Source organism: Argentina silus (genome assembly GCF_951799395.1).
Source record: "Argentina silus genome assembly, chromosome: X".
NCBI classification, from domain to species: Eukaryota; Metazoa; Chordata; class Actinopteri; order Argentiniformes; family Argentinidae; genus Argentina; species Argentina silus.
The window spans coordinates 44693187-44711860 of NC_139653.1; the positions used below are offsets into that span (position 1 = coordinate 44693187).

General features: G+C 43.8%; 2 protein-coding genes across 2 annotated transcripts in view; both read left to right on the forward strand.

Annotated features, from left to right (window-relative positions):
- Positions 1 to 5970, forward strand: part of LOC310822411 (histone-lysine N-methyltransferase 2A-like) — a gene marked incomplete at its 5' end in the record, with an annotated part of 52748 nt that extends 46778 nt beyond the window's left edge. The window contains 3 exons of the mRNA XM_083694749.1: positions 198 to 281; positions 689 to 818; positions 1128 to 5970. Of these exons, the coding sequence (XP_083550875.1) occupies positions 198 to 281; positions 689 to 818; positions 1128 to 1403 (490 nt within the window). The 3' untranslated portion in view covers positions 1404 to 5970. The remainder of the gene's footprint in view (positions 1 to 197; positions 282 to 688; positions 819 to 1127) is intronic.
- A 4582-nt stretch (positions 5971 to 10552) lies between these two features.
- c1qtnf5 (C1q and TNF related 5) lies at positions 10553 to 16440 on the forward strand. The gene is made up of 3 exons (XM_083695610.1): positions 10553 to 10611; positions 14296 to 14534; positions 15159 to 16440. Exons 2-3 carry the CDS (start codon positions 14306 to 14308, stop codon positions 15680 to 15682), a joined length of 753 nt encoding a protein of 250 aa, XP_083551736.1. The 5' UTR covers positions 10553 to 10611; positions 14296 to 14305; the 3' UTR covers positions 15683 to 16440.
- The last annotated feature ends 2234 nt before the right edge of the window (positions 16441 to 18674 follow it).

The following is an 18674-nucleotide window of genomic DNA, read 5'->3' on the forward strand; positions in this document are numbered from 1 at the left end:
GTTGAGGTGTTGGTTATCTTCCTGGTTTTGTGTCACTTTATTGTCACTTTTTATTACTTATTATTGAATTGTTGTTGCTGCTGTTGTTGAGTGTGGAGCAAGATCCCAAAACATTTCACTTTGTCTATTACAACTGTATGCGATATAAGTGACAAATCTGATTTGATTTGATTTGATTTTGATTTGTTGTGTTGCAGGCGTGCCACCACCATGGTCCTGCCCCTGCCTCTGAGGTTCAGACAGCTGAAGAGGACATCCAAGGAGGCTGTTGGAGTCTACAGGTTAGAACATCACCATCATCATCATAATAATCATCATCATAATAATCATCATCATCATAATCATCATTATCATTACACCTCTGGTTTAGCTTGTGCCAATACACTGTGCCAATGTACTGTATACACTGAAACCATCACATCTAGCTAACACACTACAATATATTACTTCTTCTTTTTTACATTACCCCTGCCTTTTCAGATTGTGTGTTTGTTTTTTTTTGGAACAAAATATAATGATATTCCCCTTACAGTCCTGAAAAGGAAACATCTCTTGATGTTTTTGGGGGATATTTACAAAGAAGTGATTTATAAGAGTGGGGAAATCGGGTGAAAATGGGCTATGATCTCAGAGGCGTAATTGAATTGAACCAGTGGTCAGTGATCTCTGTGTGTGTCCCCTCCTGCAGGTCAACCATACACGGGCGGGGGTTGTTCTGCAGGAGAACCCTGCGTGCAGGAGAGATGGTGATCGAGTACTCTGGCAGCATCATCCGCTCTGTACTGACAGACAAGAGGGAGAAGTACTACGATGGCAAGGTGAGGAGAGGGGAGAGGTCTGGCCAAACGTACATTAAATGTTTTTCAATTACGATATTCGGTACATGGCAAGTAAAAAGTGAAGTCGTGAAGCCGTATGTGTGATAAGATAAGATACAACTTTATTGTCCCTGGATGGACATTTGTCCTGGGCAGTAAAAAAGTGCTGCTGCACACACATCAAACTAATGGGCAGTGCAACAAGAAATTATCCATGTACATATACATATAAATACATAATTATCCATGTAACATATAGTGTCTCACTGTCCCCTCTTCCTCTCCTCTCTCCCTCTCTTCCCTCTGCAGGGGACCGGCTGTTACATGTTCCGCATCGATGACTACGAGGTGGTGGACGCCACTGCCGAGGGCAACGCGGCACGTTTCATCAACCACTCGTGCGAGCCCAACTGCTACGCTCGCGTCGTCAACGTGGACGGGCAGAAGCACATCATCATCTTCGCCCTGAGGAAGATCTACTGCGGCGAGGAGCTCACCTACGACTACAAGTTTCCCATCGAGGAACCGACCAATAAGCTTCCATGCAACTGTGGGGCCAATAAGTGCCGCAAGTTCCTCAACTAGGAACTCTTCTCCGCCACGTTGTGTTGTGAAGTGCCTCGCTCTACACTGGCACCACTGTCCTCACTACCCATGTCCCCTCCAGGGGGCAGCAATTCTTCAAGTATTGCCCCCTGCTTATAAGGGTTGGGCAGATGGAAGCTGTACACAGACAGGTATGAGGTTGTGGTGTTATGTATGATGAGGTGTCTGTTGAAGCGGGAACCTTTTTTTTTTTTTTTTTAAGGTAACAACTGATTATTGTGCCTCTTACGTTGTTTTTGTTTACTTTTGGATGGGGGGCGGTTCTAGACTGGGTCAGGTGACATAAAATAGTAAGGGAAAGTAGAAAGAGCCTTCACAGAATTGCAATTTTTGAAAACGTTCTGTATGACATCACTCTACCCACCTTATTTTTCTCAGCCCGAAGAACGATGAAATCCATCACTTGTGTTCACAGCAGGTGGCCGAATACAGAAACAACAAGAACAAGAATTGTCACCTCGATAAGAGTTCCATTTTACACCAAAGTGCAATTTGTGGAAGGGATATTTAGGGTGATTATAGGAAAATGCAAGAGGAAGTGATTTAGAGAGTGTTGAGTCTCTGAGCCTCGCCTGTTCATGCACATCTCTCCCTGTCTGTCTGAATGTGCATCCCAGTCTACAGACAGGAGCCAGAATACCATAGGCATCACCTGGGCTGCTATAGGAAGCTGTTAACTGTGTATTTAAGACTGTAAATAGCTCTTCTGCTTGTCCGCAGCCAAGTGATGCTGGCGCAGGAAGCGCCACTAGGGGGAGCCGTTGTCACAGCGATATAAGGAGAGGAGTCTGTAGGTTATTTTTTTGTTGTTTTTTTAAAGTGTTGTTAATTATGTTGTTATTAATAATGCTAGCCATGAGTGTACTTATACTGAGTCCTAGATGTAGTCACATGACGTAACGGGAGGTGATGATTGGACAAAGCCCTGACAGTGTGGGCATTGGACTCTGGTGGACTGACGGCTGAGGGGGCGGGAAACGGTTGTTGCGCTCATAAGTATTATTGGTTAAGTGTAGGTACGTGACCAAGGCAGAGCCAATTGATTTGGTGTAGTTTGTAGTTCTAAATGTAGGTCTATGGTAGCAGTGTCTTTTAAAGAGTTGCTTAGAACAGCATCCTGATCTACAGCAGTGAGAACCAAATTTCATCCCCCCTGAATACGCTTTCCACGCGGCCCCATTTAGATGGTGAAAAGCCCCCATGGCCAGGAACTGTTGCTATGGGATCTGATGAGTTTTTTTTTTTTTTAATTTGTATCAAACTTGAGTCGTTTGACAGTCTTGTGGCTTTTCTGTCTCTTTTGTTATAGACAGAGGAATATCATGCTTGCTTTTAAATTGTAAATAATATGTATATTTTTCTATACAAAAGACTAAAAAAAAAAGCACTCACTAGTGAATAGCACTTAATGATGGTATTTATATTTTTAAGGAAATCGTATTTATTTTGTTGCCATTTTGTAGGAAGTAGAGAGATTTACAGACACTAATGCTCGTTGTCATTCGCTGCCTTTTCAGCATTGTCGTTGTCGTTGTCGTTGATTTATTTGTAGCCTGAATGTTTTCTTTGATTCCAAAGACTGACGTCGTTGCTAGTCCCTGCTAAGAGCATTCCACCAGTGGCTCTATCAGCCTATCACAAGTCCATCAATGCCGTGTCCAATGACAGCTAGTCGCGGCCTAGAGAAGTAATGCACTTGAGGAGAGAGTCTGGAGTGCTGATCGATAACTATAAGGATAGGCGATATCATCTCCTTAATCCAGCCTTAATACCCCACCGTACGAGGCACTAGCAAGTCATTCAGACCTGGGTGTCAAGTCAAGACCTGTCATTTGGTCCAGTTCAAGTCTTCTCAACCAATGTTCCAGTCTCCTTCTTGAGTGAAACATGCGACACACTCGATGACTGTAAGGAAACAATAGAGCCCAGTTAAGCCCTGAAGAAGCCACATCAGTGCTTCAACGGTAAACAACACGGATGGTTCCTCTATGGGCCAGCCCTATAGGAAAGTGGTGCCTTCATTCATATTGATCCTATTGATGTTTCAGCAACCTTCAACTCAGTACTGGTTCAGACTAAAGAAAACCCCATCTGTAACAGTTAAGCCTTCTTTGTAAGTGAGCATGCTTCGTTTTAGACTCGTATAACAGTAGTACTGCCAGACAGTGTTGTTTGGAATAGGAAGGTCATACGTTTGACAACAATAGATGGATAGATACATAGATAGATGGATAGATGGATGGATCGTTAGACGACAGGCAGGTTTATTTTATTTAGTTTTTCATCGAAGCTCACCAAACCGCTGCTTTTGTGCAACTCTGGCTCCAGTTGTCCCTTTGCGAGCCCTTTCAGGCCAGTGACTTATTATTTGTCCCTTGTTGATGTTTTTGTTTTGTGTATTTAATCTCTTTTTGCCTCAGACCCCGTTGACGTTCTATTCTGTTAGGCCGTAGTAGAACGTCCCCCGCTCCCCTGCCTTGGCCACTCAGGCTGATGTTATTAATACCATGGTGTTGCCAACAACACATTGCACTTCGACTGCGAAGCAGGCACTGAATGAACAGTCATGGGGACGCAACCTGAACTTTGTACTCTTTGAAAGAAAAAAAACCATTGGGTTCCTATGTTGAGAAACCCACAGAAGCACAGAATACTGTCAGTAAGTTCCTCTAGTCTAGGAGTGGTGCGCCCAGAAAAGTGCACTTCCTCGGCTATGCTATCCCAGTGTGTGACTGCGTTGGCAGGACTGAGGTTGGCAGAGAGTGGCAATGACCAGGAGGACCAGCTAACTCTGTGACCCAGGTGTTAGTCAGGCCCCTGGTCCAGCTCTCTCTCTCTCTCTCTATCGATCTATCTATCTGGCGCCCCTCCTTGGGGTGTGGTAGCAGGGGGCGGGGCACACTGGATTCTGCTGCTAGGCCCACGATGAATGTATAACTGACTACACAACTGAATAGTTATTATTATCACGACGATATCAACCACGGTTTTGTTTTTGAGTTCTACACTACCAACGACAGGAAATACAATCTCATCGGGACACGTTGGTTTGTTGAGGGAAGGAAGCCATTCTAGCTTAGGCTCCGCTGACACAAAACTAACACAGTTTGAAACTAGCATTGGTCAGAGTAAGACTACCGGTTTGAAAACAGAACAATGTCTGCATGGCTCTGGCACCGGTAAGTCTTCTCACTCATCCCAAGGGCTCTGTCTCTCTTAACTTGGACTCACTCAACTCGACAGCGACAGTACCAGTACACACCGTCTGCACACGTGTCAGAAGGCTCAATACCTGACGAATGGCAACATCCTAGTACAGTAGTATTCGACGACAGTGTTTTTGATGGCAGTTATACACTGTTTTGTCTTAGACTCCATAGTACCATGCCACACCAGTGGCCCCTCTTTCACCTGTAATTATTCTATATAGACATGACAATATATACAGAAACATAAATAGTAACTTGTACTTCTTCAATATCTATACAATATTACGGAATGGACAAACAAACTTAGTTACAGTAGCAAACAGCAGATTTATTATGGTTAATAGCAATGTTCAATGTACTCTATAATGGTTTTGTGTTACAGTATCAGTTTAGAATAATAACTAACCAACGTACATCATTTTGTATATTGATATCCAGTACCAGTTTTGTGCCTGTGAACGTTCCTCTGACAGGGGGGGCGTAGCAGTTTCATTCTGGAAAGTAACGGTATTTATGTCACGAGAAGTGTAAATGTATAACGTGGTTGTGAAACGTCTTGTGGTCAGCCATTTTGTTTTTGTGTTTTTTGATTGTTGTAGTGAATGTTTTTGTTTATTATTTTCTTTGTACATTTTTAACAGGGATTTCAGACTGCTTACTTGATGGTGTGGTATACATTGAGTAGAGGAGAAAAACAATCCCACCAAAATGTTTTTCTTCTCACGTCTCCTCAACCACCGTTCTTCCTGAGCTACAGTTGTACTTATCATGTTGTACTTATCATGAATGGTTTTATAGGAAGTGATGATGATGATGATAATGAAAAACAATTTATTTATTTATTTTGTGCAACTTTGGAGCATCCATGAATATATGAACAGGTTGAGGTAATCCACCAACATGTCTTGAGAGAAGTTGGAGAGATGTGTAACTGTATTTGTAATTTTCTAATAGTTCCTTGTGTATAGAACTTGTTATCAGCCTGAGAACGGATGTGTCATTTTGGAGAGGGGGAGCCGGAGGTCTGGGGAAAGGGGGAAGGAAAGTTAAATGGCTCTTTTCTTCTGCCTTGAACATTGAGTACCTTTGTCTTATAACATGATGATGATGATGATGATGATATTTTTCCCCATTTGTTGTTCATCTGTGTTCTCTCATGTACCACAGAAATGAAGGAAAGTTAAAACCACAATAGTAAAACCACAAACTACTTAAGGTTGAATGTATAATTAGGAAAAAAATATGTACATAATTGTAAAAAGAAAAGTTTCTAATCATGTTTATTTTCTATGCACTTTTTTATTTAAGTGATAGTTTAAATAATAAACATGCTTCCTTTACTCTTTGACTGGACTCCGTCTGCTTTTCTTACACTTGCACATACTGTTCTGAATGCTACACTGAACTGTTCAATAAAGAACATTATTTTTGCTGGGAGGGAACTTCTTGTGTGCTTTGGTACATGCAACAAAACACAGGGTGGAATCCTAACTTGAGATCTGTGCGCCTAACATTTGTGTAAATCTTGCATTCATGTCAACTGGAAATTGGCACGATGATTCGGTTTACACAAGCGGATCCTGAGTTAGGACTCCACCCATAAGGAACAACGATGTCCACAGAGGACATACAGTACAGTGAATTATACACAGTAGGATATATAGAGTGCCCTGCATAAGTAATGGGACAGTGAAGCATCTTTTCTTCAGTTGTATTCCGTCATCATTTGTGCAGGCATAAGAGAGCTGTCAATGCCCAGTATTAATTGTAGGCTTTGCATTTGCCTTTGGAGTTTGATATTGGTGTCTCAATATGAGGACCAAAGAGGTGTCAATGAAAGTCAAGGAAGCCATTATTAGGCTGAAAAATCTGAAAAAGAAACAAAGACAAGAACCTTAGGATGAAAGAAAGAAACAGTTTGAAGATTAATAAAAAGAAAAAGTGCTGGTGAGCTTAGCAATCGCAAACAGGCTGGTAGGCCAAGGAAGATTTTTTATCCAAAGCGACTTACATTGCAGTGAGGGGATACATTTTTCAGTATATATTGTCCCAGTGGGAATCAAACCCCCAACCTAAGTGTTGTCAGCACTCCTCTACCCACTGAGCCACAGAGGACCAGATTTCCACAGTGGATGACGGAAGAATGCTCACCATAATTAAGAAACTCCAAAACAACTGTTCCATAGATCAGGAACTCTCTCCAGAAGGTAGGCGTGAATGTGTCAGAGACTATCATCCACAGAATAAGTCATCAGCCGAACTACAGACGCTTCACTGCAAAGTGCAAACCACTAGTTATCCTCAAAAAGGATGGTCAGGTTACAGTTTGCTAAAAAGTACCTAAAAAGCAGAGCTCTGGAAAAAGGTCTGGTGGACAGATAAGATGAATATTATCATGTACCAGAGTGATTACAAGTGGAAAGTTTGTCAAAAAAAGGATCTGCCCAAGATGTACAGCATACCACCTCATCTGTGAAACATGGTGGAGGGGCTGTTATGGTTTGAGCATGTATAGCTGCCACTAGAACTGGCTAACTTGTCTTAATTGATAATGTAACTGCTGAGGTCAACAGTAGAATGTATTCTGAAGTGTACAGAAACATCTTGTCTGCTCGAGTGCAAGCAAATGCCATCAAAATGATTGGATGGCGCTTCATCATACAGTAAGACCATGACCCAAAACATAGTTTTACTAGAGATTGAACATGCATTTAATTCCCTGAGAACATTTTAGGCAAAAAGACCTCAAAACAAACAACAACTGAAGATGGCTGCAGTACATGCCCGGCAGAGCATCACCAGAGAAGACACCCAGCATCTGGTGGGTTCAATGGGTCGCACACTTCAGGCAGTTGTTGCATGCAAAGGATTGTCAACCAAATACTAAACATGAGTGCTGTATTTGGACATTATATGAATATACCCCATTACTTATGGTGCCCTGAAAAATGGGGACTATGTATACGAAGTGTTGTCATTTCTAAATGATGAAACTGATACTGTATGTACACAACCTCAAAGTAACTGTTTGATTTCAAATCAAAACCTTTGGAGTATAGCACCAAAAGAAGAAAAAACAATTCACTGTCCCATTACTTATGCAGGGCGCCGTATATATAGCAGTCTTCGCAGTCATTACAGTATGTTGGGCTGGTGTCCCAGACACAGACTAAGCCCAGTCTTGGACTAACACCGCATCCTAATAGCCTGTGGCGCACACAAGTGTCAAGGTGAAAAACAGATCTCTCCCACATGAATCAGTTTGTGTCCTAATAATCGCAAGGCCCTGTGTGCGTCTAGGCTGTCCAGCGCGTTGACGGGCGCTGTGTCTCTATTTCAGACGCTGGCGCCGGGTAGTTCCATCCGTGTTTTGTTTTGGTGTTGTCTTGCTGTGCGGTGAGAATCTGGCCGACAGTAGAGCTTCTCAACATCATTTGTCTCAGGGACCAGAAAACGGCATGTCCCTCTCAGATAACACTAGTGTTAGTGATAAATCCTGGTCCTGGAAAGCTGTAGTACTGCAGGCTTTTGTCCCAGCTCAGCAGTGATACACATTATTCAGCTAATCAAGGTCTCGATGATCAATCAGTTGATTAGTTCAATCAGGTGTGATTAGCACTAGGCTGGTACAAAAACCAGGACCCCCCGCAGCGCTACAGGACCAGGATTGAGTATCACTGCATGACTAGCACATATTGTACGAGGAGCCTGTGCTCCTCTACCAATCAGAGGTTGAGAAACACTGTCTGCACAGTATGTTGTACTAGTGGAGGCTGGTGGAGGTAGAAATCGGAGGACGGACTTATTGTAATGCATGGAATGGAATTTCATGAATTACAATGAGCCTGTCCTCCAATTTCTACCTCCACCAATTTCTCCTGATTTGTACATAGTTGTACAGAGAGACTTGCATTTTTTTTTAACAGATTGGTTACAGATTTGAGCTCATATGTGTTTCTGAACGTGCCTCTACACCAGTTTCAAACTTTCAGGGTTTAACAGGCTGTTATTTAGTAGTGCAGTAAATGAGCTGATTGTCTTGAAGTTAATTGAAACCATCTCCAACTGTGCTCCACCTCATTACAGTTACAGCCCTCAGTCTCTGCAGGGGCGGGAGGGGGGGGGGGGCTATTCTACAGTATAATGGCCTGAGAGCCAGAATGAAACACGCAGTCAGCTTTGGGATTTCAAAGAGCCATCTCCACCCCCTACCTGGCCAGTACGTCCCGTAAAACCACAGTTGTAGTGTAAAAAGCCCTAACCGCAGCCACGTGTGCAACAGACGAGGCTGGTGTAGGTACAAGTCGGAGGACGGGCTCATTGTAATGCATGGAAAGGAATGAGGAATGGCATCAAACACGATTGATTGGTTATTTCTACCACCACCAGCCTCCCTTGGTGTGCAATCATGGTGTCAGTCACCCTTCATCCTACATTGTGTGACCAAGCTTCATCTGAGCACTCTCAAAAGGCTGTCCATACCTTGGTATAGTAGGGATGAGGGAAGGTGATGTCTCCTATGGCAGTTTTCTTTTTCATTTTTCCCACTAAAACAACATTTTTAGGAGGGATACTCCACCCCTGAGTGGGAGGCTACACCAGTGGAGGCTGGTGGAGGTAGAAATCGGAGGACAGGCTCATTGTAATGCATGGAAAGGAATGACGAATGGTATGAAACACGTGTGACAGCCTCCAGCCTCCACAGGGCTACACTATAATAGATGTGAGACCAGTAACATACTGTAACCTATTGCATACATGGGTGCATGAAGAAGCAACAGTTGGAATTAATCATAGTTTTTGATGGCTGCACATAGTTACCCGGGTGTTTTTCCTCTTGACTTGTTCACATTCCTCAATCAGCTCAACACTGTGACACAAGAAGTGCACATTGCAAGTCTCTCTTGTTTTAGTTTGGAGTCTTGCTTCAGAAGAAATAATAACAATGCTTCACTCCAAGATACACAGGCTCTACAATTTCTCCCTCTGTCTGCACTTACTATTATCAATGTATCAACTGTTTCAGCATGATCGGGCCAATCATGAAGAATGGCCAGACTCTGAAAAGGCTCATAAAAAGGCTTTGAAGTATGCAGTTTCACAGAGAGATTGAGAGAGAGAGAGAGAGAGAGAGAGAGAGAGAGAGAGAGAGAGAGAGAGAGAGAGAGAGAGAGAGAGAGAGAGAGACAGAAACAGAGGAACAGAGAAAGAAAGGAGAGAGAGACAGACAAAGAGGAACAGAGAGAGAGAGGGAGAGAGAGAGAGAGAAGGGTAGAGAGAGAGAAACAGAGACATACTGTAGAGTGAGAGAGAGAGGGAGGAGGGTACAGGGAGAGAGAGAGAGGGTAGAGAGAGAGAAACAAACATACTGTAGAGTGAGAGAGAGAGAGAGAGAGAGAGAGAGAGAGAGAGAGAGAGCAAGAGAGAGAGAGAGAGAGAGAGAGAGAGAGAGAGAGAGAGAGAGAGAGAGAGAGAGAGAGAGAGAGAGAGAGAGGGAGTCTTCTGCCCCAATGTATTGTGGTCCAACACCCCTGACCACAACCCTCTGATCTCTGTCTGTAGTCATGCTTGGGAGAATTCCTCCAGTCTAAATCTTACGTAACCCGCCAACATTTCTTTCCTCACAGCACCGTTCCTCACATTTTTTCTGATTTCCGAAACCTCTCCACCTCTCCCATTTTGAAGCTAATGTTTTAGTTTAATTTATTGAATACTTTTCCCCATTTTTTTTTGGTGCTGGACAGACTTCAGAATATTTTCTCCTCCTTTTACTGTCTTTCCCTCCCTCTCTCCCACCCTCCCCCCTTTCTCCCACCCTCCCTCTCTCTAATTGGCTTTCATTACCATTTCCTTTCAAGACTGGGAGTTCTCTGTTTTTCCCAGCCCCTCTGGCTGAGACAGAATAGACAACTTTCACTATTTTCCCTTCAGCACACAGACACTACCAGATGCAGAAGACCTAAGGACATTATTAACTGGTAAACATACTTTTCAGATTATACTTTGTTTTTTGCTGTTGATGATGGTCTCACTCTCCTGTGTGTAAGGTCGTTCAAACAAGTCAGTTGAAATATAGATGAGTGTCTTTTTACTGCAGTGACCGTTTTGCAAGTGCACTGATGATCTCTCACAGCCCTGTGCTAGGTAAATGGAAGACCATTCAGTGTTTGAAACATGTTTTGAGACATACAGTAGAGTTAGACAGGGTTAAATCGACTTCTGGAACATAGAACACTTTGATACTGCTGACATGTTCTACAGTAAATGACTCTGCATGGTTGGCTTCTCTGAAAGTTGATGTAACTTGTAGAAGTAGACTAGTCTTTGTCCAGTTGCACAACTCTGTTCTCTCTATGTTCTCACTCCCCCTGAGTGTTTATGGTCATCTGCTGACACCTTCTAGATGGTTCTGCTTCTGTATGGTTGTCTGCTCTAAAAGTTGATGTAACATGTAGAAGTAGGCTAGTTGCTGTCCAGTTAGACAACTCTGTGCTGTGTTCTCACTCCCACAGTCCCAGAGTGTTCATGACTAAGGAGGGGAGTCAGTCAGCTGTTCAGTCTCTCCAGTGTTTGTCTTGCATGTCTCCTCCTCAGAGTGCTGACACAGCATGTAGCCTGCTCCCGTCTCCTCTCCTCTCCTCTCCTCTCCTCTCCTCCCGTCTCCTCTCCTCTCCTCTCCTCTCCTCTCCTCTCCTCTCCTCTCCTCTCCTCCCGTCTCCTCTCCTCTCCTCTCCTCTCCTCTCCTCTCCTCCCGTCTCCTCTCCTCTCCTCTCCTCCCGTCTCCTCTCCTCTCCTCTCCTCTCCTCTCCTCTCCTCAGACCAGCCCTCTTTACAGCAGCTCTTTCCAACTCCCATAGACTAGAGGAGAAAGCAGCTGTAGGCAGAGAATAGCCTCGTTCCAACTCGCAGGATTTGGCCCTAGCACTAACAGGTCTGGGACCAGGCTATAACCTCCTTCTATCATCTGTATGTGTTTTAGCTAACTCCTATGACTGTCGTTACCATGCCACACGTGGAAGTCTGTTATGAATACAGCACTAGTCATAGGGCTTGACTAATACACATACAGGTCTGGGACCAGGCTATAACCTGCCACAGGTGGAGGTCTGTTATGAATACAGCACTAGTCATAGGGCTTGACTAATACACATACAGGTCTGGGACCAGGCTATAACCTGCCACAGGTGGAGGTCTGTTATGATTCCAACAATAGTCATAGGGGCTAGCTAGGGGCACATTCTGTACTGTACAAGTCTGGGAGGAGGCTTGCAACATTATACTCTTCCCAGGATGGCTGCAGTAAGATGAAAAAGCCTTGAGTTTTTGTGATATCTTTTAACAAAATAGATCAATATACTCATGCATCAGTCTCCATAGTCTTTGTTGACGGTAACCATGGTAACTCCTGGCTTTTCTTGAAAAAAATACTCAAAGAACGGACACACCGAGTGGTGCCGTTAGTCGTTGAGTGAAGGGGGTTTGTGGGTTATGTTTGACTTTGGTTAGCTAACTTTACAAACAGGCTAGCCACATCGGACTTCGGAGCTCTGTAGCTGTATGAAATGTCATATGAAATGTCATACAGCACATCGTTTCTGGAGGAACTAAGAAAGTAGAATGTATCGCCCAAAATACACATGAATCATTGCGCAATAATATTGTGCAGCACCAGGATGTCATATATCAGCTAAAAAACATCAACATCACTAATGTGGGCCTAGGTCTAGATACTAGACTTGATATACTTCCTGTCGCTCCCAGTGTCAGTAGAGTTTATGGCCTGTGATGCTTTTCCTGGTCTGTCTTCTCCCTTTCCACAGAAGGTTCTAAATGGAACCTAAAAGGGTTCTATGTGGAACCCATAATGGTTCTTCAAAGGGTTCTCCCACAGGGACAGCCAAAGAAACCTTTTGGAACCCTTTTTTCGAAAGAGTGTATAGTTTAATGCCCTGTGACACTTATCCAGTCCCATAGCAGTCAACAGACTCAGTCTGTAATCACTCAGTCAGTCCTCAAACAGGGTCAGCAGGTAGAAAGGCTGTCTCTCACAGCTGGCTTCTCAGACACTCAGTTCAACACCTTGAAACTCTCTCACACACACATCAGATTCAAGACCCTGGTGCTCGCCTACCGGGCGGCAAAGGGAACAGCCCCTCCCTACTTGCAAGCAATGGTCAGCCCCCAAACCCCTGCACGATCACTCCGCTCTTCCACCTCTACGTGGATGCAGCGGCCGTGCCACTCGGTCACGGCTTTTCACTGTCCTGGCGCCCCGCTGGTCAAATGAGCTACCCCCCACTGTCAGGACTGCAGAGTCACTACCGATCTTCCGCCGTAGATTGAAAACCCATCTCTTCAGGCTACATCTTAACAGTCCTTCATAAGACCTCTTCACCCCCACTACCCTCCCTATACTAACCCTAACCCCAACCCTTGAGACCTCTTCACCCCCACTTACCCCCTGTACAAGTTCTCTCCTGTTAATAAATAATTAAAAAAATAAAAAATAAAATAATTGGCTTCTGGCATTACGACTGCCAATGGCCCCTGGTGTGAGCATTGATTATTTTGTCTTATGATGACTGTTGGATAGATGATTCACTTACTTAAACAAATGTATTTGTTGTAAGTCGCTTTGGATAAAGGCGTCTGCTAAATGCCATAAATGTAAATGTAAAAAAACCACACACACACACACACACACACTCTCAAACACACAAACACAGGCATGCATGCACACACACGAGCACATCCGCCCACATCCACACAGACGCAGACGCAGACACACACACACACACACACACATAAACACTGGCCTCAGGGACAAGATGACTCATGCCAAAGGCAGGAAGGGGGACAAAGATTGAGCTATTGGTTTGAACATTGTTATGATCCCTTCCATTTTGGCACCTTTAGGCTTTTAGTTTCTCTCATTGACATTTTATGTGAGCCAGCTGTTTAGAAACTGGTTAGGGTTTGGGTTTGGGTTAGCTGAAGTCTCATTCAGCTGTTTGGAAACTGGTTAGGGTTTGGGTTTGGGTTAGCTGAAGTCTCATTCAGCTGTTAAATAATACCAGTTGTATACTGCATGTATAATCATCCCATCACATAAATGCATGTAATAATGTTCTCGTCACATATTATACAAGACTCTCAACTATGATTGTGTGGTACGAGGAGGACAAGAAGAGTACTCTGTCATTTATGGGAGGTTCCTTTCCTCATTCCAGATGCTTTTCCCAGAACGCTGCATGCTTTCCCTGACAAAGCTAACCTCTGACCTTTAGGACCTGCTGTCAACAGGCTGAGTCAGAGACTTGCAACCATAGCTAAGCTGTTAGAAAGGAGCCTTGAGTGTCCATGTCATACAATCACTCAAACATACTGTACTGTGGCATTGTATAGTTCAGGTGTGGGCCTCTCTTAAAGGTGCAATCTGGAATTGAAACAACAACAAAGCGGTCTCCCCACCACTATTTTGGGATGGGGCTGGAGAAATTTAACCACTCTCAATTTCATAGACCAAGCTATGGAGGCAAGGACAATAAAAACATACAATACAATACAAAACATATTAATGGGAGTGTATGTTGTGTCCGACCATTAGCTCTTTTTATGAACTTGTTTCCCAGGAGTAGTCAGTGTTTCTGTTCTCTCCATAGAAGTGTAGAGATGACATCACTCCAGCTGTGGCCTGAGCTCCTTCTCCTCCTTCTACTGGTTGATGTTTCCAACCAATTAGACGACAACAAAATCCCGCCCAGTCTGTGTACCGGTCACCCAGGTATCCCAGGTTCCCCGGGGATGCACGGCAGTCTTGGCCATCCAGGGAGAGACGGGCGGGATGGGCGTGATGGGGCCCTGGCAGAAAAGGGGGAAAAGGGGGACAGGGGAGACCCAGGTACTGTGTGACTATGGTCAACATAAATGTATACCAGGGGAGACTGGACATCAGAGGACAGGCTCATTGTAATTAATGGAATGGAATGGAATGAGGAATGGTATCAAACACGTGTTTAATACCATTCCTCATTCCATTCCATGCATTCAAATTAGCCTGTCCTTCTACCTCCACCAGCCTCCCCTGATTTATACAAACATATTTTCACACTTTACATTCAGTTGCTCTCTTATACCTGATTAGTAACATTGTAATTACTCCAATGACAACAGCAGGTTAAAAAAACATGTACTGTATGGCACAACAGGTGCCATAATAATGTAGCAATTACATTGTAATTACATAGTAACAGAGTTATGGTTATCTTCTTACTATATCCAATGAGTTTGTAGTAACAGTCTGAGTTGTATTCAATAGATTGATATCAGCCAACTATTTATCATTCCACCGTAAGGTACATATAATGCTTAGACAAATAGATATCTAGACACACATCTAGACAAATAATTTCCCATCACTGCCTGTATTGGATTTTTAAGTGAATCGGTCAATCAAATATTTATTCTAGTTTGAATTCCAAACTTGAAACGTGCTTCGTGCACATCTTTTCTCTTTTCTCACCAGGTGAGTCAGGTATGCGAGGCGTCACTGGGGACTCAGGTAACAGAGGAGAAAAAGGAGAGAGTGGACAGCAAGGAGAGTGTGCCGTCGCCCCCAAATCAGCCTTCAGCGCCAAGCTGTCCGAAGCCCGTACTATGCCTGTCGCCGTGGGAGACGCTGTACACTTCGACAAGATACTCCTGAACGAGCAAGGAGACTACGACACGGAGACTGGGCGCTTCACGTGTAAAGTTCCTGGGGTGTACTACTTTGCAGTCCACGCCACCGTGTACCGCGCCAGCCTGCAGTTTGACCTGATGAAGAACGGCCACACCATGGCGTCATACTTCCAGTTCTATGGCAACTGGCCCAAACCAGCGTCTCTGTCGGGAGGGTCACTGCTGCACATGGCACCGGGAGACCAGGTGTGGGTTCAGATGGCACTGGGGGAGTACAGCGGTATTTACTCCAGCACCAAGACTGACAGCACCTTCACGGGCTTCCTGGTCTACTCTGACTGGAAAAACTCAGCAGTCTTCGCAGTATAAACACATTAGCAACATCGCTTGAATGGCCAAGGGAGAGTTTTATGTTTATTTGAGGGGCATAATATGTAATTCTAGAAGAATTGTGTGTGTGTGTGTGTGTGTGTGTGAGAGAGTGATTTTTTTGTGGTCAAGTACAATAGGTTATTTGAATAGATGGTCTTTCAGTGCAGTGTACAGTATACTACCCCCCCAACATACTGTTGAGTTGTGAATGTGCAGTAATTTTTATATCTGTGCTTTGGTTTAAATTGACTCCAGCAACGGTGAATTATATGTACTCTAACAGATGATCTGACGATGGCCTTTATGATTTACGATGTTAGGCCTACATAAATCATTGATCGTTCCCTATATTTTCTTGAATGCTAAAATGGAGTATAAGTCTACTGTAGCCTACGTGTTAAAATGTCAATTCAACTGAAGACAAATTCAAGTATGATCTTTTAGAACTTTCCTATATGTGCACCCTTCCTAATACGGTATTGTAGTAATGTTGAATGTTTTATCTTTTGTTTGTAACACCAATACTCCTTTTAGACAGAGGAGAAATTGCGCTACTGTAGCGCTTCTGTCAGCGCTACGGCTGCTCTATTTTCTCTGTCTGAAAGGGAAGATGCAGCTGAAGCGGCAATGTTGGCGGGACCGTTGCTGTGCGACTGATCAATTGGATGTCAACAAGTGCAGGCTGCCCAAGTTCGCATGATCCTGTTGAACTTTTTTTGCATTTTAAATAAAGATTTTGAAAATATGGAGAAAGTTTGGGATGTCTTTTGAAATACGGTATGGAAATGTGAGCAGGTTAATTTATGGGTCAGAACTTTGGCTGGCAAGTTAACCAACTGGTTAATCACGTTCGTTGTTAGGAACGTTTCGTGGCGACCGCTTTGTGAAAGGGTACAGACGCGGCACTTTTTCCTCTGTCTGAAATGTTACGCTTGGAATTATCAATAAAGTATGGAAGCTGTATTTTCTGTCTGAAAGGGGTACTAGACAAATTCCTTGCAACCATAGTTGTACAGTTTTTTTAATTGAGATTCAGATTTCAATGATGTCATCATTAAATATGTTCACTTTCATAACTGGTGTGATGTCGCACGTAACAGCCCATCGGGGCATAGGGTCGAGAGATCAGAGAGAGTGAGGGCAGCAGGTGTGGAGAAGGTGATTGGACAAGGAGGAGCCGCTGTATTAGTGCCGTAAATAAGTTTGCCGTCTCGGAATGTCTACTCGCCAGGGGAGGCTGGTGGAGGTAGAAATCGGAGGACGGGCTTATTGTAATGGATGGCATGGAATGACGAATGGTATCAAACACACACGTTTGATCCCATTCCTCATTCCATCCACCAGCCTCCCCTGCTACTAGCACACCTGCCGGTGTCACAGGTGTCTCCTCCAGCCAGATTATGATGGCTGACTATGTACTACTATAGGACCCAAGAGAGAGGATCAGTCTCAATTCATTTTCCACTGGAGCCCATCTGTTTACCTCTGCCTAATGACTTCACCAAACATGGCTACTATTCTGTGAGGGTAAGTACATTGACAGACTCTTTTTAGGCAGAGTCCCATTAGTCTGACGAGGCCCACTCCTTGTCTCCTTGTCTGCTTCCCTTCACCTGCACTGAGGTGTCAGAACTAGACAGGTGAAAGCAAACCTGTGGTTGCTTGGTATCATCAACCACATTGATTTCACCTATCCACATGTTTTCATGTCAGTACAGACGAGGGAGTGGGGATGGGAAGAGGAAGCCGATCTAGACTATTTGAGATGCAGCCGTAGCTGAGTTGCGACATCACTGTTTACCTTGTCCTGCCAAAAGCAGTGGAATGCTGCTTTGACTGTTAAATACACTAGCTTGTAGAAAAGGAAATCCAATGTTACCCCTTTTTTCCCTGAAACGCTTGGGCGCAGTTATGTTCCAAAAATACGCTTTAATACTTTTCCCTCTGAAGAGATGAGAGGAAGGCAGAGTTAATCAATCTTCCCCTGCACCTCTCAGTTCCATTCTCTCATTCTCTGTAAATCTCTCTCTCTCTCTCTCTCTCGCTCTGACTGTTAAAACAACAAACAATGACCAGCTGACAATGAGGTCAGTGTCTGACATAGCAGGCCTTGGTGAGTGTCGGGTGTGTGTGAGGGTAGAAACAAGCGATGGAAGCTGTGTGTGTGTGTGTGTGTGTGTGTGTGTGTGTGTGTGTGTGTGTGTGTGTGTGTGTGTGTGTGTGTGTGTGTGTGTGTGTGTGTGTGTGTGTGTGTGTGGTGGGCACACAGTTCTTCTCAGCTTGGAGTTCAAGTCTGATCCCATATCTGTGTGTGCTCCAACCTTTATAAAGCCAAGTCAGTTTGCCTCCTTCTAAGGTAAGTGAGAAGGAAAAAACAGTCTTTCCTCATTCCTCTTGATAGCAAAAAGCAGAGTGACTTTCTCCACTAGAGATCAGGCTTGTATCACCACCTGGCCTTGCTTCATTCAACTGAACAGTTGCAGATTCTATGGTAACTGCCGGGAACATCTGCTACTCCGCTACTGAGGCGCCAACATCAGAATTCAGCAATCATTTGTAATTTAGATTATCTTGATATAAACTATAATAATAATCACCTGTATAGACAACAGCTGGGGTTGGAGACTCCCCCTGGTTATTACAGCAGTATTTGGCCTAAGGTAACAGTAGCTGTTTAAATGAGTAACTTACTTATATTTACAGTATGGGCCAATAACATTTCACTCATCCAGCTGTTGCCCCACACAACTATGCTCTCATTGACTCATACAAGAACAACTGTTAGACCTTTAAGTAGAGTATTGCAGGACTCAGGAGTTTGGAACAGTAAATACAATAAATAATCTGTGGGCATCGGCCAGGAGAGAGCAGTTTGTTGCTTCCCTTTGAACCTGAATCTTAAATCTGTCTCTGTGAATAATGACACATTGTTTCCTTTAACAGTCATTTTTATTTGGCATTTACTTAAAAAAAAAAAAAAAAAGACAAA

What these genes read in the sequence shown, in the direction of transcription:
- c1qtnf5 (XM_083695610.1), top strand. Translation starts at nt 14,306, where the DNA reads ATGACATCACTCCAGCTGTGGCCTGAGCTCCTTCTCCTCCTTCTACTG. An exon ending in GGGGGACAGGGGAGACCCAG is followed by an intron (nt 14,535 to 15,158) that starts GTACTGTGTGAC and finishes TTTTCTCACCAG; the next exon opens with GTGAGTCAGGTATGCGAGGC.